This window comes from Fistularia commersonii, chromosome 12 (genome assembly GCF_037954325.1).
Source record: "Fistularia commersonii isolate RoL2024-O1a breed Wild chromosome 12, RoL_Fcom_v1.0, whole genome shotgun sequence".
NCBI classification, from domain to species: domain Eukaryota; kingdom Metazoa; phylum Chordata; class Actinopteri; order Syngnathiformes; family Fistulariidae; genus Fistularia; species Fistularia commersonii.
The window spans coordinates 18429155-18455461 of record NC_141295.1 but is presented as its reverse complement, the minus strand read 5'-3'; the positions used below and the strand labels follow the sequence as shown (position 1 = coordinate 18455461).

The window sequence follows — 26307 nt, the reverse complement described above, 5'->3', positions numbered from 1 at the left end:
ATAAACCTCTTTCTCCTGGATCAGCAGGCGCATAATTTCTGACTGTATAATGCTCAGACGCGACATTGCCTCACATACTTGTCTCTCTCCCTCCCTCGCTCTGCCCTTCCGTCCTCCTGCAGAGTAATCTCTGCTAGTGCTTCCCCACGTTTACCGTCTGGCAGCAGACAGCCAAGGTTTCTGCCCAAAGACACCTTGAGGTGCCACGCGGTGTGTGTCTTTGCGTGATGGATAGGGCCGAACGCCTGAGCCGGCACTTTTGGTCTGTGTGTGCACGTACAAGGGGGCGCGCACGTGCACGATGGCGTGTCGGTGTATGGTGGCGCGCACGTGCATGATGGTGCGTCAGTGCGCGGTGGCGTGCCGCTTGGCAATCGTTTCATCAGTGACTTCATCATCCAACTCGTAATTTACCTTCAGGAGCATTCTGATAATGGTGTGTGTGTGTGTGTGTGTGTGTGCGTGTGTGTGTGTGTGTGTGTGTGTGTGTGTGTGTGTGTGTGTGTGTGCGCATGTTTATGCGTGTGTGTTCATGTGTCAGGTGTTGCTCATGTTGTGGGGACCAAGAAAATTTCAGTTCAGGTTTAGGGTGAACCCCCCCCCCCTTGTTTGTGTGTGTGTGTGTGTGTGTGTGTGTGTGTGTGTGTGTGTGTGTGTGTGTGTGTGTGTGTGTGTGCATGTGTGTGTGTTAGGTCTTTCTAATGTTGTGGGGACCAATTATTGATTGTGTGTATGATTTTGGTCGAGGTATAGGGTGACTCTCACGAAATGTTACCCCCCCCCACTTGTGTGTATGTGTGTGTGTGTGTGAGTGTGCGTGTGTGGTGTTTCTAATGTTGTGGGGACCAATTATTGTGTGTATGATTTTGGTCGAGGTTTAGGGTGACTCTTCACAAAATGTTGACTCCCCCACTTGTGTTTGTGTCTGTGTGCGAGTGTGTGTGTCTGTGTGTGTGTGTGTGTGTGTGTGTGTGTGTGTGTGATTCAGATGTTGCAAAGGTTCTAGGCACACAGATTTTTAAACCGCTATGTTGTGAGGACTTGATGCCCATTTCGAGTAACAAATCAAACAAAATTCCTAATGGTGTGTGTGTGTGTGTGTGTGTGTGTGTGTGTGCGTGTGTGCGTGCACACGTGCGCGCGTGTGTGTGTGTATGTGTGTGCGGGCAGGGGCCCAGGAGAAGCCCTACTATGCAGACTACTCCCCGATGCGTCGATCCATCCACACCGTTTGCACCAGCCACTATCTGGATCTCTTCATCACCATCATCATCTTCACAAATCTCCTCACCATGAGCATGGAGCACTACAATCAGCCCCAGGTAACCATAGAAACACCCTCCGGCGCCTGTCCTAGAACCATAGTAATGAAGCGGCGGCACTTTCCGTGCCGGACGTTGACGTGTGTTCCCGTCCGTGTGCTCCGCAGTACCTGGTGGAGATCCTCAAGTACTGCAATTATGTCTTCACGCTGGTGTTCGTCATCGAGGCCATCCTGAAGCTCGTCGCTTTTGGCCTGCGCCGTTTTTTCAAGGAGAGGTAACCATGGCGCCGCATTCGGGGGGGGAAAAAAAAACAAAACAACAACAAACCCCCGTCTTCCCGGCGTCGTGCATTTGTCAAGATGGAACCAGCTGGACCTCGCCATCGTGCTGCTGTCCATCATGGGCATCACCCTGGAGGAGATCGACCTCAACGCCTCGCTGCCAATCAACCCCACCATCATCCGCATCATGAGAGTGCTGAGGATAACCCGAGGTGCGCGCACACACACACACACACACACACACACACACACACACACACACACACTCGCGTGCACTTTGCAGCTAATAAGAAGCCCGTTGTCTCCCAGTGCTGAAGCTTCTGAAGATGGCGACGGGGATGAGAGCCCTGCTGGACACGGTGATGCAAGCGTTGCCTCAGGTAAGAGGCGGCTGCAGAAACCGCTCAGAAAGCGCGTTTCTCCACGGACGCCGTGATTCGCTAACGTCACGGCGTCCCATTTACTCAGCCATTTGACTATTAAAACATCTCCGGTTGCAAAAATCAAGAAGAATTCATGGATTTTCCCACGACTGTAAAATTTTTTTCTTTTTAAATTCAGTCCATCCATCCATCTATCCCAAAACGCCTGAACCTTTTCAGCTGAAGCGCTCCTGCGGATGTTCTCCGCCCGGAGCTCCTCGCCTTATCTCCCAGGCAAAGTTCGGCCTCCCCTGTGGAGAAAACTCATTTCAACCACTTGTATGTGTAATTCTTTCAGTGGCTAATAGAGGTGTACGACCGCAGGTGAGGGTAAGAGTGTAATGGGCTGATAAATTGAGATCCTGGCTTTCCGTCGCGGTTCCTTGTATTGTCGTATCACCGCAGCCGCTGATGGGATCCTTCTGCCCGGCACTGCGGCGAACAAGACGCGCAACTCTAATCCCAACTTGAAATTATTGAAAAAAACAAAAAAAAAAAACAGATACATGTAAAAAAAAACAAAAAATAGTTCAGATACTGAAAGAAATAATATACAGATTAAATGTATATTAAATTAAAAAATATATATTAATATTATATTATTACACATTGTATGTATATATATTTTAGAAATTTAAATATGTATATATATAGCTTCTGCTACAATAGCCGTGTAGCTATATATATATATATTTTTATCTCTCTCTCTCTCCCTCTATATATATATATAAAATATAATATTTGAAATAAATAAATTAAAAATTAAAAACAATTTAATAATGATTATAACCCACAATAATAATAATAAATACATATCAAAAAGGGAGACAACGTCCAGAACACCCTTTACTCCATGACTCCGAAACATCATATTCATGAGGACCACAAACAGAATGGAGAATGCCAAACGCTGGTCTACTAAACACTACTAGGCTGGAAGATCTTTCCTCATGAAGAGTCTGGAAGGGTGTGGAATGATCTGCCTGGAGTTTTCATTTGTCCTCCTGAAGCACAAGGTCCGTGATTGGTCGAAACCTCCTCTCTGGACCTTCAGACAAAGGACGACTCGGAACTTGATGGCTCACAAGCTGTGGGTGGCGACCACAAGGGGGGGGTAGGGTTAGGAGCTCCTCCTCCACGTCCACAGGAGGTGTCACCTGGGCTGGAGGCCTCCTAGATACCTCCCTGGCGAGGTGTAGGAGACCCCGGGACGACCCAAGACACGCTGGTGGGACACTGACCCCGAGGTCAGGTGTACCTTGCGGTCGAGTTACAGTGCACGGCCATTGTTTACCATATATTGTGGAATTGGGTGGTACTTAATAAGCACCTTAACTCAGTAATGCTCTTCACACCTTATTTAGAGTGCTGACAGGTTACATGATAATGGTTACTTAACATTATCCGTGCATTATTTAACCGGTACTTGCTGCTACTTTCACTAGTCTACCAAATAGGACCAAGTTGGGCGGAAAAAGCTCCCGGGCTTTTTTAATTTCCCAGATTCCTCTCATTGGTCCTCGTGTTCGGTGAAGGGTATGAAAGAACGAGCGCTCAATGTCATCGGTAGTAACGGAAATTTGCTCTTCATAGCAAACCGCTTGGTAGGTCCCTTTCCAGGAAGCTAACATGCTTCCCCGCCACTGATGGAAACGTCCCGTTCTCTGGTAAGGACTTGAAATAGGCGTGCTGGTACTGAAGGACTCGAGTCAAGTTTTATTTACGCCAAATTGCAATATAGTTTTCTGATAACACTTTCCATGTCGAGAAGGTGTGGATGACCAGATGATCTGCAGAAGCCCAACGTTGCCCTCAGGAGCGAGGAAACACTCACAGGAGAGGCTCTGACCACTAAGTCAGCTAAGAGTTACATGCTAATCGCTAAAAATAGATATAATGGTGGACGGCTAGCGAGACGTTGCAGGAGATCAAGAGAACTTGGGAACCTGGCCAATGAGAAGGCCCCAGGACTCGGGAGAGGATATCAGCGGAGTAGCGGACGCATGACTAGGGGCTAGCCTAGCGCTAACTACAAGCATTTCAAAAAGAAAGGTTTGAAGCCTGTTCCTAGCCAAGGAGGAGGTGTTTGCCGCCCAGATGAAGATTGGGAGATGGTTCCAAAACCTGGACGCCCTCAAAGACTCCAGGGGACCAGGAGTAGCCCTGTGACCTGACCGGTTGGTAGGGTTCCATGCATGGTTACGGAGAAGGATTGGCCAGCCAATCAGGACAGGCTTCATCCTCCACCAACCGAAGATACATTTGGTGTCCCCGAACGGCTGCTGCTCCACATCTTCATCCCAGCCCAAGAACATCCCTGGATCCAGCGTTCTTCAGTGGCCGTCAAGAAACCCCGGATCGGTCCTGGCGCGCAGAACTCCGATTGTTTCCGTTTAATTTCACCCCCAAACACCGGCTTTCGGCCGCAGGCGCCACGCTAGCAGGAACGACGGCGTTCATGTTCCTTTTTTTTTTTAATTTCCCCGATCAAACGCTCACCGCCAGGAGCGAGAGTTTCAAACGCGTGAAGACTGGCGAGCGGGAACGCTGGAACAAGATGAAGGCTTCAGAACCCTCGAGGGTGGACGGAGGGTGGGGAGGAAGGCGTGGCGTTGCTAGCTTACGCTAAAACACCCGTGTAGCTACGGAATCGGCGGAAGCAAAAACATCCCTGTAAAGACGCCTTGAAAATATCAGACCCGACCAGGCTCTGCGTTCCAAAAGAGTTGGAGTCGGAGAAGAAGCGGCGTGGCGATAAAGCTCACAAGTCTGTCGATGTTCTCCTTCTGTCTCTGCACGTCTTCCTCTCTCTCTCTGTTTAATGTACATGTCTATCATACACTTCTATATCTGTGTGCGTCGTGATGTGTCCGTCTAGGTGGGGAATCTGGGTCTGCTCTTCATGTTGCTGTTCTTCATCTATGCAGCTCTGGGAGTTGAGCTCTTTGGAAAACTGGGTTAGTGTGTGTGCGTGCACTTGCGTGTGAGGAATGTGCATGTAATCAAATCGGTGTGTGTGTGTGTGTGTGTGTGTGTGTGTGTGCGCCTCTGCTGACACCGGTGATTAACCGTGGATTGCGTAACGTGTATTTATTTTCTAGTTTGCACACATTGATTTTCAGTTTAGCCTCTCCGCTGTTCTCCTGCCGTCCACCTCCCCCGTGCACGCCGCCGCCGCCGCCGCGCACGCCGCCGCCTGACGCGCCCTCTCCCCTTCTTTCCAGAGTGCTCGGAGGAGAACCCTTGCGAGGGCCTCAGCCGCCACGCCACCTTCGACAACTTCGGCATGGCGTTCCTCACACTCTTCAGGGTGTCCACCGGGGACAACTGGAACGGCATCATGAAGGTTGTGCCCAACGCGGCTCCTAGCGTAGCATATGAAACAGGCGGCGCGTTAGCCGGAGAGCTAGTCAGTTTCCGGGCAGAATTGGAGCTGAGAGGGCGAGGAGAGAGATCATTTCAAAAGCCACGTTAGAAATTTGGAATAGCCTTTAGGTAGCCTATCAACTACCTAAAGTACTCTCATCACGAACAAATGTTGGACTTGTCTGTGGAGGTCCTCGGTCATCCAGGTGATGGTGAGTTCTTGTCGAAATCTTCTTGTCTTGGCAACTGGACATGAATTTCTTCACTTGAAGACGTTTCACCCCTCATCCCAGAGGCTTCGTACCCTTCGGAGTTTCAACAAACACCATATACAGATACATTTCAAAGACCACATGGTGCACCCAAAGGGCAAAACACCCAGGTAGAAGATGGAGAATGTGGTCTCTGCCGTCACCTGACGTCTGCATTGGAAAGACCAAACAACCCCTGCACAAACGTACGGTCCAACACAGGAGAGCCACCACTTCAGGACACGACTCCGAGGTCCAGCTCCACCTGAAGGACATTTGTTTGAAGATCAGCAACTTCCGTATTCTGACAGATGGTCTTTGTCAAAACAGAAAAACCATCTCTGAACAGAGGAGGGGGCTTCAGACACGATCTTCTAAATGTACAACGCCTCACTGGATCAAGACCAAGATGGGTTTGCGCACACAGACCAGGATCTTCTGCACCCTCCAAACAACCAGGACCACCACAAGCTGCCCCTGTAACGTCCACATGAGCCTCAATCCATGTGATCCAACAGGTTTCACTCCTTTATGTAGCCTCCCCTTTTCACATTCCAGTCCAGGTCATCCCACAAAAGTTGCTGTTTCGTTCCAACGAACGACACCCCCATTAGCCTAACAACCCCTTTAGCCTAGCTTCTGCAGATCAACTCACCATAACCTAGACCTGCCCAAAATCCTAGCAGTTATATCTGGAAACTCCCCACGGGTCATTAGAAGTGAAGAAGCCTCTGGGATGAGGGGCTGAAACGTCTTCAGGAGAAGAAATTCAAGTCCAGTTGCCAAGAAAAGAAGATTTCCACAAGAAATATTGGACTTATGAAGACCTTTACCCCTAACAACTTGGTTTAAATATGGTTTAAGAAAATGGTCAGAATATACCGTAATTTCCGGACGATAAGCCGCTACTTTTTTCACGTAGACGACGATGTGGCTAATATATGGACTTTTTTGGGTGGGGGACGCTAACTAGCATCACGCCGCTAAAACATTTATCCTCGTCACATCGGACCGATAAAATCATCAGGAAATTCTGAGTCCGTTCAACTCCGACACCGAAGAAGACGACTTTGACAGTTTTAGTGCGCAGGAGGAAGCTAAAGATAGCGATCGGCTAGCCGGTGCGGCTAATACTGAGGTGCGCTCAATAGTCCGGGAATTACGGTAGTCTAATCTATTTGCATCAACTGATCAAGGACGACAACCTTAAAACATTTGAACAGCTGACAAAGGGATTTGATCTCCTGAAGACAGACTTTTTTTTCAGTTATCTACAGTTAAGATCTTTCCTGACAAGGCACAAGGAGCGGGAAAAACTTAGAAGACCTACTTCCATAGGAGGTTCCTAATGGTATTAATAAAAGACAGTAATGGGTAACATGGATGATATATTTTTATCTACGAATATACATTAACTCCCAACAGATTAGACAGAGATGGGAGGCGGAAAAACATTGACACGGAGGAGATTTGCATTGAGGCCACAAATTCAAACTCCTGGAGGGACTTCAAGTGCAAAGTAACCATAAGGTTTTTCACAGCAATAACAGCTAAGAATGGGAACCACGTGTCGACCACACACACATGCTGAGGCTTTGTCCTAAACTAAGTTTATTTTAGAAGGAGGTTTTTGATGCTTCGAACGGGAGATTTCACAAACGCTCTACATTATGAGGAGAAACCCCTATTAAAAGACATAACTATCCCCCTACGTATAATATATGGATCCAAAACGTACGTGACATTTACCAGATGGAGCAAATTACATATTCATTAATACGTCAGAAGCCTATTTTTACTAAACGATGGGCTCCTGCCATGTCTTGATAATACAATAAGGTTGGGCTCAAAGAGTTTTCGGACAAAAGCGTCATATCCTTTTAGATTGGTGCGTTGCGTTTTATTGCTATCTAAAATATGTGGAAACAAGTTGATCTAAACTGGAAGAAAATAATGCCGGTAAATTTATCAAGTATAGAAAGCGTCATATCCTTTTAGATTGGTGCCTATGTGGAGTGGATTTATTTTCACTTTTTTTATAATTTTATAATTGTCATCTCCTTATACGCTGCTCCCAAAAATAAAGGGAACGTTAAAATAACATATCCTAAATCTAAAGTGAAAACAGGATCGATTAAAAAAAAAAAAGATTAAATAAAAATTAGAAAATAAAATAAAAAAATGGGCGATTATAACAAAAAGAATCCAGAGATGGAGAGATACAGAAGTAATCGCAGGTGAAGATAAAGGAATTAAAAGATTTTGCTTGAGACAAATGTCGTGGTCTGCAGTTACTTAAAATAAGATAAAATAAAATAAAATAAAATAAAATAAGATAAAAAAAATAAATAAATAAAAAATAAATATCAACAGTTGCGTTTTATTGCTATGTAAAATATGTGGAAACAACTTGACCTAAACTGGAAGAAAATAATGCAGGTAAATTTATCAAGTATAGAAAGCGTCATATCCTTTTAGATTGGTGCCTGTGTGGAGTGGATTTATTTTCACTTTTTTATAATTTTATAATTGTCATCTCCTTATACGCCGCTCCAAAAAATAAAGGGAACGTTAAAATAACACATCCTAAATCTGAATGAATGAAAGATTCTTATTAGATATTTTGTTCTTTACGGAGTTGAATGTGCTGACAACAAAAATCACACAAAAATGATGAAATCAAATGTATTAACATGGATTTGAAGTCACAGGTTGATATAATGTCCTTAAAAACGAGTCAAAATGAATCAGTGTTGTTTCTAAAGTTTAATTTCACAGAAGCGTGATTGACTTGGAGTTACATTATGTTGTTTAAGTGTTCCCTTTGACCAGTATATATATATTATATTCATAATATTATTTCATAATCATATAACAATAATAATAATGACTTTTATTTTTCAGTATTATTATCAATGTATTATAAATTTATCAATTCTTAATTATTGATTTTTTTTATTTTTAGTATCATTCATGTATTATTAATTTATCATTTTTATTTATTATTATTATTATTATCATTACTATACTATTATATTATTATTATTATTATTATTATCATTATTATTACCATTATTATTATTATTGTAATTATTATTATTATTATTATTATTTATTTATTGTTATTATTAATGCTATTATTATTAATATCAATATTTTTATTATTATTACATATACCTGACATATTTATGTAGCTGAAAATTGAAAAAAAAAAAAAAAAAAAAAAAAAGAATAGCAGCTGAGATGGTCTTCCCCCCCCCTCCCCCCCGCTCAGGTCAACATCTCCCCCTGTTGGAGACCACCCGAAGCGCAGAATCCAGGTATCCCATGAAAGATCTCACCAGGTTTTGACCTCCACCAGGACACGCTGCGCGACTGCCGCCCCCAGGAGCGCCACTGCCTCACCTACCTGCCGCTGATCTCGCCCGTCTACTTCGTCACCTTCGTGCTGACGGCCCAGTTCGTGCTGGTGAACGTGGTGGTGGCCGTCCTGATGAAGCACCTGGAGGAGAGCAACAAGGAGGCGCAGCTGGAGGAGATGGAGGAGCGGCGGGAGCGGGAGGAGGCCGCACGCCGCCGCCACAGCGCCGCGTCGGCGGGCGGCGACGCCGGGTCAAACGTGGACGCGCCGGCCCAGGTGAGCCGCCGCGCGAGTGTCCGCCGTCGCCGACGACGACGCTTCCATCGGTGACGGCCGTGACCATCTGACGTGGCAGGTGCGGGTGGAGGATGAGGAGCGTTCCCATGGCAACCTGCTGAGCATCGGACGCATGCTGTCTCTCCCCAGCGACAGCTGCATTCAGACGCTCAGATGTTCTCCTCACCCTCCCATCGGCCTGGAGGCCTACGCAGGATACAGCTACTCAGGTACGCTACGCGCCAACCGATCGATAAATCAATCGATCGGATTTGAAAACAGAACCCCGGAGGCCGGGTCGGTCACTCACATCATATTTATCTGTTTGTCGTCGTCGCTTTTTGTTCTGCATCTGAATGAACGGCAGAGTAAAAAAAATAAAAGAAAAATTTAAAAAAAAAAAAAAAAATGACACACAGTAGATCCACCTTCCTTCTCTGCATCATGTCCACCAACTCTCTTCCTTTTCCTGTCATAGTCCCAACATTCAGAGTCTCTAATCTCATTTTCCTCTTCTCTCTCTGCTTCCAAACACGCCTTCCTCCTCTTCTTCTTCTTCTTCGACCCACAGTAGCCTAATTTCCACTAGTACCCTGTAGGTCATCGGTACCAATGGCGGTCGTTGTTGACCCGGTCCTCGACCGATCCGGTTTGATCTGGTTATTATGGTTGATTCGCATGTTTGGTTTTGGCAAAAGTTTTCCGCCGGTTCCCCTTCCTGACGCAACCCTCTGCATTTATCCAGGCTTGGGACGACTCGGGGAGACACCGACCCCTGGATGCATTCAGTTTGAATCCACTGATTCATTCTCTGTTTACCTTTTTATCCTTTTTATTATTTAAAAAAATATAGATAGATAGATAGATAGATAGATAGATAGATAGATAGATAGATAGATAGATAGATAGATAGATAGATAGATAGATAGATAGATAGATAGATAGATAGATAGATAGATTTGTACTTAAGACCTTAAAACACTTTATAGCCTTGACTTTGACACTTTATAGTTTTATTTGTATTTCTTATTCTCCTCCCCTTTTTTTTACTGTTTTTTTACAATTTCCTACTATTATTGATTATTGTTATGTTTTTACTTGAAACTCTGGCACAACAATTTCCTTTGGGATAAATAAAGTTGTTCTTATTGTTATTCTTATTCTTATTCTTATTCTTATTCTTATTCTTATTCTTATTCTTATTCTTATTCTTATTCTTAGATAAATAGATAGATGTGGGGGGAATTGCTCTTGGTTGCAGAATCATTTTAAATTAAATTAACTTATTCTCTATTTCTTTTTTTTTTTCAGATTTTTTTTTAATATGGATGGATGGATAAATAGATAATCAGAATACATTATTGATCCCCAGGGGGAAATTTTATTGCCGATAAAATAATTTTCAAATGTATTAACTCATTCTGTAATGACCTTTTTTATTTGTATTATAATTTTAAAAGACGGATGGATGTCTAGATTCTTATTCTTAGACAAATAGATAGATGTAGGGGGAATTGCTCTTTGCTGCAGAATCATTTTTAATTCAATTCACTTATTCTCTATTTCTTTTTTTTTTTTTTTACACTATGGATGGATGGATAAATAGATAATCAGAATACATTATCGATCCCCAGGGGGAAATGTTGTTGCTGCAGAATAATTTTTAAACTCATTCTGTAATGACCTTTTTTATTTGTATTTTTATTTTAAAAAAGACAGATGGATGTGTAGATGGATGGATAGGCATACAGATGTAAAGGAATGGAAATGGAAAAAGATGACAAAAACGTAAGCGGCAGTAATGCGAGGCGTGGATGTGTGTGACTGTGTTTGTCCTCCAGGCTCGGCGTCCTCGCTGGCGTCCAGCGGCGGCAGCTCCCTGCTGCAGGTGCCGGGTGCTCTGCCCAGCATCGGCCACGCCTCGCTGGGGTCGGGACGCAGCGCCCGGCCCCGGATCCGCCTGGACCGGAGCGCGGACCCGCGGCGAGGAGGCCCCTCCGACGGCGCCGAGGCCCGCGGCTTCGCCCCGACCCGCCCGCACGGGCTGAGCTCGGCCCGCAGCTTCGACGGGACCGGGTTCGGCCGGACGGCCCGGCGGCCCGGCGGACTGGGCTCGGCCCACAGCGTGGACGGCTGCGGGGCCGACGGGAGCCGCCCCTCCCTGCGGCTGAGTCCGGCCCGCGGCGCCGGCGGCAGGCCTTCGCCCTGGCTCGGACCCGAGGACAGCCTGGACCGGAACAAGCTGAGTCCCTCCTACGTCCCGGACGGCGCCGTCCTCAAGAGACCCGCGTCCTTCAGAACCCCCAGCAGGAAGCTACGCAGACAGGTGGGATCTACGCGCCTTTTTAACTCCCCTCCTTACTCGGTCCACTGCTATACAAACAAACAAACAAATCAGTGAATAAATAAAAGAAAATAATATAAGAAAAATTCAAAACTGTGACAAAGTCGCTGGTCAACATTGATATTTATTGGAAAAATGTCCCTTCAGATAAAACAATGAAGCTTTTCATATGGACCCAAACAAGATTTGCTTAAAAACTAAATATGGAACAAGCATAGCTTGATACGATACAGTATAACTTAATATTGCACGCATGCAAAATCCTGTTTTCTGCTTAACTAGCAGGGTGCTAGTATTAGCATGAGGTTGCTATGACTACTGTTCACAGAGGAGAGGGCGTTTACGGGTCCTGTTGTGATTTTCGTGCCAAAACACCAGCAGAAAATTACAGGATTTGTAGAATTAGCATTATTTGATATGGCTTTGCAGGCCAAATATTATTACAGTGAGGGTCAAATTTGGCCCGCGGACCAGAGTTTGACAGCTATGATTTAATGCATTGTAAATGATAAGGATAAAAAAATACAAATAAAAATAGTTGAAAAAATGTATACACATGAATAAAAATACTGATAAAAAAATTGAAAGAAAAAAAGATTTTAATTGATTTAAGAAAATTATATCTCTTAATTGTCTCTCTTGTCTTTATTAGATATGAAAAAATAAATTATAATATCGTTGCATTTAAAATATAATGATGATAAATAAATAAGGATACATATATACGATTAAAAATGCAGCCTCAGGGCGGCACTGGCCCGTGCCTCTCCAAGCCTGCCTTGGGTGGACACGGAGCAGTGTCTCCCTGAGCCGGTCCCAAGCCCGGATAAATGCAGAGGGTTGCGTCAGGAAGGGCATCCGGCGTAAAACTTTTGCCAAAACCAAATATGCGAGTCAACCAAAACTATACCATACCGGATCGGTAGCGGACCGGGTTAACAACGACCGCCATTGGTACTGATGACCTACAGGGTACTAATGGAAATTGGGCTACTGTGGGTTGAAGAACAAGAAGAAGAGGAGGAGTGCGTGTTCGGAAGCAGAGAGAGAGGAGGAAAGGAAAGAGTCTGGGACTGAGAGTAGGAACTTTGAATGTTGGGACTATGACAGGAAAAGGTAGAGAGTTGGTGGACATGATGCAGAGAAGGAAGGTGGATATACTGTGTGTCCAGGAGACCAGGTGGAAAGGTAGTAAGGCTAGAAGCTTAGGAGCAGCTTTAAGTTGTACTATTATGGTACTGACAAGAAGAGAAATGGAGTAGGAGTTATCTTGAAGGAGGAGTTTGTTAGGAACGTCCTAGAGGTGAAAAGAATGTCAGATAGACTTATGAGTCTGAAACTGGAAATCGAAGGTGTGATGCTCAATGTTGTTAGTGGCTATGCCCCGCAGGTGGGATGTGAATCTGAAGAGAAGGAGAAGTTCTGGAATGAGTTGGATGAAGTGATGCAGAATATTCCCAGAAATGAGAGAGTGGTCATTGGTGCAGACTTCAATGGACATGTTGGTGAAGGCAATAGAGGGGATGAAGAAGCAGATTTGGTATCCAGGATAGGAATGCAGAGGGACAGATGGTTGTAGATTTTGCAAAAAGGATGGAAATGGCTGTAGTGAACACCTTTTTCCAGAAAAAACAGGAACATAGGGTAACTTATAAGAGCGGAGGTAGGAGCACGCAGGTAGACTACATCTTGTATAGACGAGGTCACCTGAAAGAGATCAGTGACTGCAAAGTAGTTGTAGGTGAGAGTGTAGCCAGACAGCATAGGATGGTGGTCTGTAGGATGACTCTGGTGACAAGGAAGATGAAGAGGACAAAGGCAGAGCAGAGGACAAAATGGTGGAAGCTGAAAAGGGAGGAGTGTTGCATGGTTTTCAGGGAGGAGTTGAGAAAGGGTCTGGGTGGTCAGGGAGAGCTTCCAGATGATTGGACAACTACAGCTAGTGTTATCAGGGAGACAGGTAGAAGAGTACTTGTGTGTCATCTGGAAGGAAAGTAGATAAGGAGACTTGGTGGTGGAATGAGGAAGTGCAGGAGTGTATACAGAGAAAGCGGTTGGCGAAGAAGAAGTGGGAAACTGAGAGGACTGAAGAGAACAGACAGGAGTTCAGGGAGATGCGGCGAAAGGTAAAGATAGAGGTAGCAAAGGCAAAACAAAGGGCTTATGATGACTTGTATGCTCGGTTGGATAGTAAGAAGGGTGAGAATGATCTATACAGGTTGGCGAAACAGAGAGATAAAGATGGAAAGGATGTACAACAGGTCCGGGTGATTAAGGACAGAGAGGGAAATGTATTGACAGATGCTAGAAGAGTGATGGGAAGATGGAAAGAGTACTTTGAAGAACTGATGAATGTGGAAAATGAAAGAGAGGCAAGGGTAGAAGAGGTGATTATTGTAGACCACAAAGTAGCAAAAATTAGTAAAAGTGAAGTGAGGAAGGCATTGAAGAGGATGAAGAGTGGAAAAGCAGTTGGTCCTGATGATATACCTGTGGGGGTGTGGAAGTGTCTAGGAGAGGCAGCGGTAGATTTCCTGACTAGATTATTCAACAGGATCTTAGAGAGTGAGAAGATGCCTGAAGAATGGAGACAAAGTGTGATGGTGCCTATTTTTAAGAATAAAGGGGATGTGCAGAATTGTGGCAACTACAGAGGGATAAAGTTGATGAGCCATACAATGAAGTTATGGGAAAGAGTAGTGGAAACTAGACTGAGAGCAGAAGTCAGCATTTGTGAACAGCAGTATGGCTTCATGCCTAGGAAGAGTACTACAGATGCAGTATTTGCATTGAGAATGCTAATAGAAAAGTACAGAGAAGGCCAGAGGGAGTTGCATTGCGTTTTTGTAGACCTAGAAAAAGCATATGACAGGGTGCCAAGAGAGGAGCTCTGGCATTGTATGAGGAAGTCTGGAGTGGCAGAGAAGTATGTTAGACTGGTGCAGGACATGTATGCTAGCTGTGAGACACTGGTACGGTGTGCTGTAGGGGCAACTGAGAAGTTCAAGGTGGAGGTGGGACTCCATCAGGGATCAGCTCTGAGCCCCTTCTTGTTCGCAATGGTGATGGATAGGCTGACAGATGAGGTTAGACAGGACTCCCCATGGACCATGATGTTTGCAGATGACATTGTGATCTGTAGTGAGAGCAGACAACAGGTAGAGGAAAATCTAGAGAGGTGGAGGTATGCTCTGGAAAGGAGAGGAATGAAAGTTAGTCGCAGCAAGACAGAATATATGTGTGTGAACGAGAGGAACTCGGGTGGAGCGGTGAGGCTACAGGGAGTGGAGATCAAGAAGCTGGAGGATTTCAGGTACTTAGGGTCAACAGTCCAGAGCAACGGAGAGTGCGGAAAAGAGGTGAAGAGACGGGTCCAAGCAGGTTGGAATGGGTGGAGAAAAGTGTCAGGGGTACGAAGAGATAGAAGACTATCGGCCAGAATAAAAGGAAAGGTGTACAAGACAGTGGTGAGACCAGCAATGATGTTTGGACCGGAAACTGTTACAATGACCAAAAGACAGCAGGCAGAACTAGAGGTTGCAGAGATGAAGATGTTGAGGTTCTCTTTGGGAGTGACCAGGATGGAGAGGATCAGGAATGAGTCCATCAGAGGGACGGCACATGTTCTATGTTTTGGAGAGAAGGTCAGAGAAACCAGACTGAGATGGTTGGGTCATGGACAGAGAAGAGATAATGAATATATTGGTAGACGGATGCTGGAATTGGAGCTGCCAGGCAAGAGGTCTCGAGGAAGACCAAAGAGAAGATTTATGGACGTCGTGAGAGAGGATATGAAGGTAGTTGGTGTGAGAGAGGAAGATACAGAGAATAGGGTTAGATGGAGAAAGTTGACTCGCTGTGGCGACACCTGACGGGAAAAGCCGAAAGAAGAAGAAGAAGAAGAAGACATATATATGATTAAAAAAGTAATACTGATAAAAAAAGGGGAAAAAAAGTTAGTGAGTAAACAGATTTAATAAATATTGAAAAAAATAAATACCATTTCAAATAGATAATATTGGGTTAATGATTCATCCAAAAAAAAGATGAAAATAAAAAGGGATTGATGCGATCAGAATATAAATACAATAAATAAGTAATAAGAATACATGGAATAAAAAAATTCTGATAGAAAAATAAAAATAAAATAAATTGAATTACGCATCAATTATTAAAAAATAATCAATGCATTTTAAATATTATGACAAATATTTATGAGACACAACATATTAAATAAAAAGTAATGCTAATACGCTATTAAATGGAGAATAAGTGAATGGATTTGAAAATGATTGAATTAAAATAAATGGTTGTCATTTCAGAAAATAACGATTTTATATAAAATGAAAAATAATTCTTATAAAAAAGGAAATAGAGAATAAGTAAATACATTTAAAATAGATAAATCCCATTTTAGAAGCTTCTAATGATTCTGTTGATTAGTCATTAAATAGGACATCATAAAAATAAAAATGGATTGGTGCAGTTAAAATATAATGATGGCAACTGAGAATTAGTATCTATGAATAGAACAATTATACTGATAAAAAAAGTACAAAAAGAATAAGTACAGATTTAAAAATAAAAAATAGATGCCATTTAAGATGCCATTTTATTAACAAGTTATTCAAAAAGAAATGAAAAAATGACTTGATACAATTGATGCATTGAAGACTTAATAATGATAAATAAATGACAAGAATATATATATAATGAAAATACTGATTAAAAAAAAGTTAAAAGGGAATTAGAAAATAGATTTAAAATGATAGAAAAAAAAATAGATGCCATTTCAGAGAATTATAATGTTTAGGTTCATAATAAAATCTATTTATGATAGATAGATAAATAAATAAATAAATAAATAAATAAATAAATAAATAAATAAGATGAAAATTGATGCATTTAAAATATTATGATGATAAATAAATGAGAATTTATATCTAGAAATTATTATATCATATTATTATAATTATATTACAAAAATTATACTGATAAAAAAAATAAAAAGAGAATACAAAAAGATGCCGGTTAAGAAAATCATGATATTTTTAATTAGTCATTACTCATTAGTCAAAAAGAAATGATAAAAAAATGATGCATTTAAATTATAAAGCTGATAAATGACGAATCAGTATACATACATATGAAAAATTATACTGATAAATATTGTAAAAAAAATAAGTAAATAGATTTTATAATGGTCAATACCATTTCAGAAAATTATAGTTTCTCTGTTTATTTAATTTTATTATAGTGTCTCTGTTAAAATAGTTAAAAGAAAATAAATTATAATATTAAAAATTATATATGTATATATATATATATATATGAAATATATTCAAATAAAAAAATTGTAAGATTTATCTATGATTATATATGTTTAAAGAAAATGTCAATTCAGAAAATTATAATATCTCTGTTAATTGAAAATTAGAAAGAAATGCTAAACATAAAAATTGCAATTGATTCCTTATATATAATTTAAAAAATAAGAAAAAATATATATTAATAAAAATGTGGTAGTGAGAAAACGTAAATGGAGTATAAGTAAATCGATTTAAAAAGGATTTTAATAAAAGATACAATTTTTGAAAATGATAGTAATTCTGTTAATTCCTCCTTAAAAAAGAAATAAGTTTAAAAAGGAATTGATGTAATTGATGCATTTGCAATATAATGATGATAATAAATTATTGTAGTACAAAAAGGAGTTAAAAAACAATACTGATAAAAAAGTAAAAAGAGAATAAGTACATAGACATTAAAATGATTTAAATCAAATAATCAAATCATATAGATGGCATTTAAGAAAATGACAGATTTTATTTAAAAATATTATGATCGGAAAATATTATGATTGCAAAAAGTAGAGTATCAGTAAATAAATACAGAAAAAGTGTCAACATTATATATACATGCCTTTTAAGAAAATGATAAATAATACAGTTAATTAGTCATTAAAAAAGAAATTATAAATATAAGAATGAATTAATGAATTCATGCAGGAATGATGAATCAGAAATGATAAGAAAAATGGATAGATGCATTCAAATATAATGATAATAAATACATTTCAAGAATACAAATGTATGAAAAAAATTATGCTGATAAAAAATTTAAATAGAGAATAAGAGAGTAAGTAAATAGATTTTAAAATGGCTGAAATTAATAGACGCCACATAAGAAAAATATAAAAATGTAAGATGTTAAAAAAAATGGTTTGAATAGAATTAAAAGATTAAATAGGAATGAATAGCTATGAATTAAAAAAAAATGATCTTGATAAAAAGAAGTAAATATAAAAAGTAAATAAATGACAAAATAAATAAATGACAATTTAAAAAAAATGTAATAAATCAGTTCTTTAGTCATTAAAAAATGAATTGATGCAAAGTTTAGAAAACAATGCTAAATAAATGATTTAGAAAATATACTGACTACATAAAATAATTCCAATAATGAATAAAAAAACACATTGAACAATAAACACATTGAAAATAGATAGAAAAAAGAAAAATAATATTTGAACAAAAAAAGTAATAGATCAACAGCTCAATACAAATTTAAATATAAATATCTTAATACTGAAAAGAAGTAAGTGAAGACATAACAAACATGTGAAATAGAGTAATTACAAAATATAACACAATAAAATGATAATCATATCAATAAAAATGGACCAATTAAAAATAAAGAATAATTCTGATATTTGATATATAAAAATTAAATGATGAGATTAAAAACAAAACAAAACTAAAATGTCACAATACTGATTATAAATGAATAAGAATATACAAAGACAAATCAAATCAAATAGATTTAAAGTTTACAAGTGCAAAGCTACGATATTAATTATAACAGGAAGAATTAACTAAAATACATATCAAAAATAAATAAATATTTAATCAGTAATACTGATAAATAAAAATAAGATAAATGTAAATTGATACAAATTAAGAATGTTGATTCATCATTCGAATATAATACATGAATAAGCAGACACAGTTTCTGAAAAATAAGCTTTGACATGAGAGTATTCAATATACCGAAAATATATTTTCAAAGTTATTTAATACAAACAAGTATATTATTAATGTTTTTATAGAAAAATAGATCAAATAAATTAAATAAAAATAAATGAAAGTCATAAACTCCTCTCATCTGATTTAAAATGGAAAAAATCTTGTTCTGCATTCTAGTCCATTCAGTGAGGAGACGTCTGAACGCCTCCTGATCAACACGTCACAGACGCACCAGAATCCAACACATCTGCTTATAGAAGCGCAATCTGCAACACTTCCGAGCTGCTAACTTCAGTTTGCACAAGAAAAGGGCTGACTTAAAAGAAGCACTTTGGAATACAGGATAATAATAACGGACTAACCAACATCCATTCAGCAGGGGAAATGCAGGGAATTTTGTTTTTTCAGTTGATGGTGCGGAGAAACATTGTTGTTTCAGATTTTGTCTTGTCAAAGTGTTATGCAGATTTTGCTAAAAACAAAAGAAAAGAAAAAAAAACTGTAAAATAGATTTATACAAGTAAATTTTATGTATATATATATATATATATATACATACTTATATAAATTAATACAGGAGATATCTTTATTCCAATGAACAGTTTTGAGTTGAACTCTTTTCAAATGTGGTTTTATATCCGAATTTGTTCTAATTCAACCAAAATCAAAATTTTTATTGTTGTCAATATTTTTATTCATAATTAATTTATTATTATTTTGATTATTACTATTTTTATCATGTATTTTAAATGTAAAAAATAGATTATTTTCATTATCTATTAAATTAAAAAAATAGATAGTAATGTAAAAATCATATTTGAATGAATTCAGGGATGAATAAATAAACAAATGAAAAAAAACAGATAGACATTTTGAAAATAGTGACATAAAAATTACTGTGAATAATTCCATATATAAATATCTGTTTAAAAAATTATTGTACTGTTGATAATACATATTGAGTAATTGAGAATTTATGAATATCTAAATAGATCAAAAAACATTTTTTTATAGAATTCTAACACTTATAATATATAAGTAAATCAAGAGATTAAAACAAGAGACGGCCCGGCTCAAAAATAATTTTTTAAAAATTGAAACTAGCACTGCATTGAAAAACAAGGCTTCTTGCTCACAACAAAATAAAACACGTCCAACTACAAGGAGATAATCCACCAAATTCTTTATTTTCCCGACATGAATATTTAGATTTAAATTAAATTTCTTTCTTAACCGGCCCCGGTTATTTTCACCGGTCGTGCATCCCAAATCCGCCTCGTCCCCCTGAGATGTTTCCCATTAAATCATCTCCAACCACTTAAGAGTCCTGATGTGATCTTTAATTGAACCTGTTTTATATTCAGGTTTTCCTCGGGTCGATCAAAATGCATGAGTTACACTCGGCGGGACGAGGGGGCGATGGAGGGATGGAGGGATGGAGGGATGGAGGGATGGAGGGATGGAGGGAGCTCAAAGCAGCAGAGCTTCTTTGAGGAACTGAAATCACAAGACTGCTTTATTTAATGACTTTAAAGGGTTTTAAGGGAATTTAAAAGGGAAATCAGGGTTCGCGGCTGACGATCAGGCAGAGGCTTCACAGCTCCACCTCGCAGCAACGAGCTCCCTGATTGGATGCCTTCCTGTGTGTCTGCGTTGGGGTTCCTAAAGGTTCTCCGGGTTCCTCAAACAGTCCAAATACCTGCAGGAGCTTCATGGAGACCCTGCAAATGAGAGGGCTTGCATGTGTGTGTGACGTATGATTAATGAATGAATAGCGGGACGATATATAAATATGACAAGTGAATGAATGACCGACTTAGAGAGTGAATGGTTGAATGTGAAGGGTGAATGATTTTCTCCGTATTTTGAATGAATGAAAGGGTGAATAGTTGTATGTTTGCATATGAGGAGTGAATGAATGAGTGAACGGTTGCGTGTCTCTATATGACATGAATGAGAGGGTGAATGATTCTTTGTCTCCATGTGATGAGTGAATAAATGAGTAAATGTCTCTGCGTGATTATGTGAATGAAAGGGTTGAACGTCTTCCGTTGTATGTTTTTATATCTTGTGTGAATGAGAGGGTGAATGATTGTTTTTCTTGACACGACATGAGTGAATGAGCGAATGGTTGTTTGTCTCTCTATGAAGAATAAGAATAAGAACAACTTTATTTATCCCGAAGGAAATTGTTGTGCCAGAGTTACAAGAAAAACATAACAATAATAAATAATAGTAGAAAAAAAAAAATAAAAAAAAATGCATTTAATATATTAAAAAAAAAAGGGGGGGATAAGAAATACAAGTGAAGACTATAAAGTTTCTTAAGTGCCAAGTGAAGAGTATGAAAAAAATATTGCACAGTTATGAATATATATACAGATAAATTATTACAATTTACAATTTTAGAATAGCCCCCCCCCCCCCCCCCCCCGCAACCCTGGATGGATGGATGAATGAATCTACAGTCCCCGGTCCTTTATGGGTGCTTTAAGTTCTGTTAGGGAGAAACATTATTGCAATGAATGCATGAATGGCGGGCGGCGTGCAGACGCAGGTCAGGTTGAAATCCACGGGGAATCCTGTGGATTCCCTGTGGATTTCATTGATCTTCATTGATCTTTCCTCATGAGCTGCGAGTGTGAGCGCGGCATCGCTGTCGATACACCTTTGAAAGCCCACGCTGACCCGCGGGGGATCGGAGTGGACCTCTGCTGCAGGTCAGAGGTCAAGTACCAGAAAAAAAAACAAAAAACAGAAAGGCAGATTTCTTAGCATAGAGATCCCTCGGTTGGCCAAACCAATAATAAAAAACAAAATTTTGAATAAAAAAACGAGAGTTCAAAACTTTTAATTGATAATAATATACACATAATAAATATAAAGGCATTTAACACACTTTAAATATAATTTATAAATGGCTGAGTGATTGGAAGAATGGATGGAAAACAAATAATGAATGCATAAATAAATGAACAAAAATGAAATAAAAAAAGATGAGAATTGGATAAATATTTGAAATACAGTAATACTGATAATAAGTACAATGAGTGAATATAAATGGATAAACATTGATGAGAAAATATAAGATAAACATTTGAAATAAGCAAAGGATTGATGGTAAATACAGTAAGTTGACAGATAGACATGAATAGATAAATAAATGCATAAATAAAGAAATAAATACATTGATAAATCGTAAACATAAATGAAATAAATTAGATAAACATTTACGTGAGTAAACACCAGTAATTAATAGTCAAATTGTGCTAAAATTGATAAATAATTAAATAAGTAATAAACCTATAGATAAATACATTATGAATAGATAAACATGAAAAAATAATTTTACTCACAGAACGGAATATAATAATAACATATACATCAATAATAAGAACTGATAGAAAATACAATAAGGGTATATATATATGTATACATATATATATATATGTGTGTGTGTAATAAAAATATAGAAAATAGGGAAATATTTGTATTGTAAAAAAAAGATATTAGAAAATAAAAATACACAAACATGAGACAAATGGTAATAAAATAAAAATACTGTTGATATGTACAGCAAGAAAATAAATATAGATAAATAGATCATGAATAGACAACATTTTAAAAATAATCATACTAACTGAAGATCTGACTGAATATATGAATAATATATAAAGAAATACAAGACAATTGATAAAAGACAAACATTAAAATAACAGAAACTAAAATAAGAGAATACATAGTTAAATCATAAAATGTAAGTACATTGATAAACATTAAAAACAGTGATAAGAAATATATGAAATTGGTAAGAAAATTGATACATAGATAAATAAATGATAATATTGAAAAATACATTGAAACATAGAAAAACAGCTAACAAGTAAAAAAGCAAGATAAATAAATAAAAATAGATGAACTTGAGACAAACGTTAAAAAATACTAAAAAGGCTCTTAATATATATATCGTAATCAAATAACCATATACGTAAATAGATGAATAAACACTTAAAAAATAATTCTACTCATTGAAGGACTGACTGATATAGAAATAGATAATAAAAAATATTGATAAAAAAATGAACAATAAAAACACATAGAAAATAAAATAAGAGAAAACATGAATAAATCAAATGTAAACAAATTGATCAACATTAAAAAACACTGATAAGAAATACGTTAAGTAAGAAGACAGATAAAAAATAATACTAAATAAAAATAATAAATAAATAAAAATATTAAAATAAATAAAATATAAAAATAAAATACAATAAATATATAGATAGATATATAAATATATATAAATATAAAAATATAAAAAATAAAAATATGTAATAAAATATAAAAATAAAAATAATAAAAATAATAATAATGGTTAAGACAATTCATATTTCATTATATTTCTTATAGCTAAGACAATTCATATTTCATATTTCCTTATATTTCTTATTCTTCCTCCTTCCTACTATTATCTATTACTGTTACGTTTTTTACTTGAAACTCTGGCACAACAATTTCCTTCGGGATTAATAAAGTTGTTCTCATCTCATCTCATCTTAATAAACCAAGAAACATTTAAAGCTGATAACTGATTAAAGAGTGCAATGGGTAAGTAAATAGATAGTGTTTTCATCTGTGTGTGTATGTGTGTGTATGCGTGTGTGTGTGTGTGTGTGTGTGTTTGTACAGGAGGCCGTCCGTTGCGATTCCCTGGACCAGAGCAGCTCAGCGGAGGACCTCTCAGCAGAGCCTCACCTGTCCTTGCCGTCCGCTTCCTGCACGCCGCAGCGGCAGCGCTCGTGCAGCGTGCACACCCTGCTGTCCACGCAGCCGCAGAGGGTCATCTCGTGCCGGAGCCGCGGCGAAGGCGCCGGTCAGGAACGCACACCTGCGGAGGCCGGCCGTGACCCGCCGCCGCCGCCGCCGCCGCCGGAGCCGGAGGTCAGCCGGCAGAGCCTGCAGGTGCCGGGCGGGGAACCCGCCGGCGCGTCGGCCCCCGGCCCGCCGTCGGACGCCGCCGACGAGGAAGTCAGCGCCATTAACACTTCCGCTCACGCGGCGAACTCCCCGCACAGGAGCAGGCACCTGGGCCCCGGCGGCGAGGAGGCCCGGGGACGCCTCAGCCACTCGGTGTCGCCGGTTTCCGGCAGGAACTGGAAGCGGAGGATGAGTCCCCCTCCGGGAGAGGAGCCGGTTACCATGGCGACCCAGCTGATGGACAGCAGCGTGGAGCTGAGACGGCGGACTCTTTCCTTCGACGCCACGACCCTCCCTCCGGGTCAGCCGGACGGCGGCTCGGCGGACGACTAGACGGCCGCGGCGGACGGATGCTTTTTTTTTTTCTGAGCTGAAAAGGCGCCCGACGTGCCGCCGCCGCCGCCGCCGCCACGCGGGAACCGCCATCCCAGGCGGGACGGACGCCTTTAACGGGAAGGGATGGGGTTTCTGTCGGCGACGTCCCGATCGCCAGATTTTCCCCGGGGTTCCCGAGGTGAACTCCTTCAGACTGCGTGTGAACACCGGCTTCACGGCTTCACTGATCCGGGATCAGTCCTAGCTTTAGGTAGCACACAGTAGTCGCTCCACGGCCCCTATTTACTCAAACGCCGGCCTTCCCTCTGCTTGCTCGCCCGCCCTCACCGCTTTCCTCGCGTCTCCACGCCGGGTCGGGAGTACGACAAGCGGCGGCTCATGAATATTTAACTAAAAATTAATCTTCCGCACTCGTCCGGTTCCGGAAAACACCGGCGAATCTTCACGATGACCCTTTTTTTTTTAATTTTTCCAGCTCATGACCGCGACATCTTTTTTATTTTTGACCTCTTGACCTCCCACTTTGAGAAGGTGTATCGTGACTTAGGGTTTAGTCTTCTCTACCTCGCTTCCCCGGCACACTCTCACCCCTTCACCCCCGTCTTTAGTCTTCTCAGGGTAGAGCTAGTTCAGGCGCAGGTGAGGCGCGAGCTTGTGAGCGGAGGTCTGCGGCGCTAGGCTAGGCTAGGCTGCCCCCTGCTGCCTGGAGCCCGGCGCCAGAAGGGCTTAATTCAAGGGGGACCAAAAGAAAAAACAAAAACAAAACAAAAAAAACGGCGTGCAGACCTTTTCGCAGAGTATATTTTGTTAACACGGCAGCGACGACTGGGACTTTTTACGTTTTTGAATGTGGGCGCGGCGCCGCCCGTGACGGAGAGCGATGGCGAGGACGAAGAGTCGATTCTGCAGCGGAGGGACGGCGTGATGTGCGTGCGCTCACCTGCAGATTGGACAGTGTTGGAATAAAACCACTTCCTGTCTGACCTTGTTTGACCATGTCGACTTTTTAAAAATTTTTTTGAAAAATAAAACCGGGTTCGACGCGCCGAACGCGCCGTACCGTGTTGGAAAGAGTCATTTAAAGACCATGCGGAGAAGCTGGTTTGCAGGCGGCGCTCGCTAGGTTTTATTTTTTTAAATTTTTCATTATAACACTTCGGCATATCACAATAAAATATTTAATCACATAAATATTTCACACTGAAACACTATAGCATTCAGAATGCATCAAGCTGTCCCGGCCGTGTTTCCCTGCCAGGAAGGCGTTTCAAACCCTTCGCCCGAAGACGCGCGCCTAGTTTCGACGTCAGCCAATAGGAAACGAGCGGCCGGCGCGGCCGGCTAGCGAGCGGCCGGGCCGAATAAGAGCAAAACAGATGAGTGGAGCGTCGGTATCCTTCTTTCCTCCGCGGGGGGCAGAAAGAGCGTCAACGCTGATCTACATCTATGTTAATCTGCACCTCGACACATGAACATGCAGCTTAGCTGTGCGTGTGTGTTTGTGTTTTCCAAGTGTATATACATGTCGAGTGCAGCTGTGTGTGTGTGTGTGTTTACGAGCTAACTACTTGAGCCGGCGGCGTGACCCGGATCCCCTTCCCCCCACCCACCCCGAAAAAATGCACAGAAAGGCAAAAGGTTCCCGCCGTGGTGCGCGGGCTTAGAAGGCCGGGGCCATGGGTCTCTGCTGGGTGAGTTTTTGGGGGTCCAGGGTCTCGGTGAAGGGCGGCGCCTGGTACGGGTTGGTGGTCACGATGGTGGCGCCGTTGGTGATGGGGTACGGCGTGGCCCGAGCGTGGCTGCTGGGAACGGGGTCCAGGTGTTGCCATGTGAACAGGTTTGTGTTGGCGCCGGATAGGTAGCGTCGCAGAGCGCTCAGCGTCAGAACGGCCTGTTAGTAACACACGCACACACACACACATACACACATATTAGCGGGGGTTGTTAGTGATATATTGATTAGCATCACAACGGCATCCGTTATCTGGATTTTTTATGAAACGTCGTCTTGTCTCTTTATGAAATTCAAGAGAGGAATAATTTGTCTTTGACTAGAACGTGTTGTTCAAAAAAATTATTTCTTTAAAAATTGCAATTTTACAACACATTCTAACCCAGGGGTGCTGCCAGTTTTACTAGCGCAATGCACGCTAGCTTGATGACGTATGGAGGTTGCTCGTGCTAACTTCGGCTTTACGCTAGTGTTAGCTTTAGCTAGTTACAGTACAGTTTTCGCTAATAAAGCCACATTGTGCTGCTTCTGGGTGCAGTTTCCAGTCCAAGGCAAGCAGAGGGACTGATGCTAAGCTACACAGCTTTCCAAGGGACAAGAGAAGAAAGCAGTGGGAAATTGCTTGTGAACTTCCAGAGGATCCGCGGCCGTGTTCTCACCGCTATTCTCTG

The 26307-nt window shown here is 40.6% G+C and overlaps 2 protein-coding genes across 2 annotated transcripts in view; one reads left to right on the top strand and one right to left on the bottom strand.

The window, feature by feature from the left end:
• LOC147229053 (voltage-dependent T-type calcium channel subunit alpha-1H-like) overlaps positions 1 to 24887 on the top strand; it is a 72153-nt gene extending 47266 nt beyond the window's left edge. Inside the window, exons 25-34 of the mRNA XM_086157508.1 lie at positions 1171 to 1322; positions 1430 to 1539; positions 1625 to 1758; positions 1856 to 1926; positions 4847 to 4925; positions 5193 to 5314; positions 8947 to 9222; positions 9302 to 9452; positions 11064 to 11548; positions 23281 to 24887. Coding sequence (XP_086013634.1) covers positions 1171 to 1322; positions 1430 to 1539; positions 1625 to 1758; positions 1856 to 1926; positions 4847 to 4925; positions 5193 to 5314; positions 8947 to 9222; positions 9302 to 9452; positions 11064 to 11548; positions 23281 to 23901 — 2201 coding nt within the window. The 3' untranslated portion in view covers positions 23902 to 24887. The remainder of the gene's footprint in view (positions 1 to 1170; positions 1323 to 1429; positions 1540 to 1624; positions 1759 to 1855; positions 1927 to 4846; positions 4926 to 5192; positions 5315 to 8946; positions 9223 to 9301; positions 9453 to 11063; positions 11549 to 23280) is intronic.
• Positions 24888 to 25006: 119 nt separating this feature from the next.
• The window catches only part of LOC147229052 (synaptogyrin-3-like), an 11509-nt gene continuing 10208 nt past the window's right edge, over positions 25007 to 26307 (bottom strand). Inside the window, exon 4 of the mRNA XM_086157531.1 lies at positions 25007 to 25795. Coding sequence (XP_086013657.1) covers positions 25565 to 25795 — 231 coding nt within the window. The 3' untranslated portion in view covers positions 25007 to 25564. The remainder of the gene's footprint in view (positions 25796 to 26307) is intronic.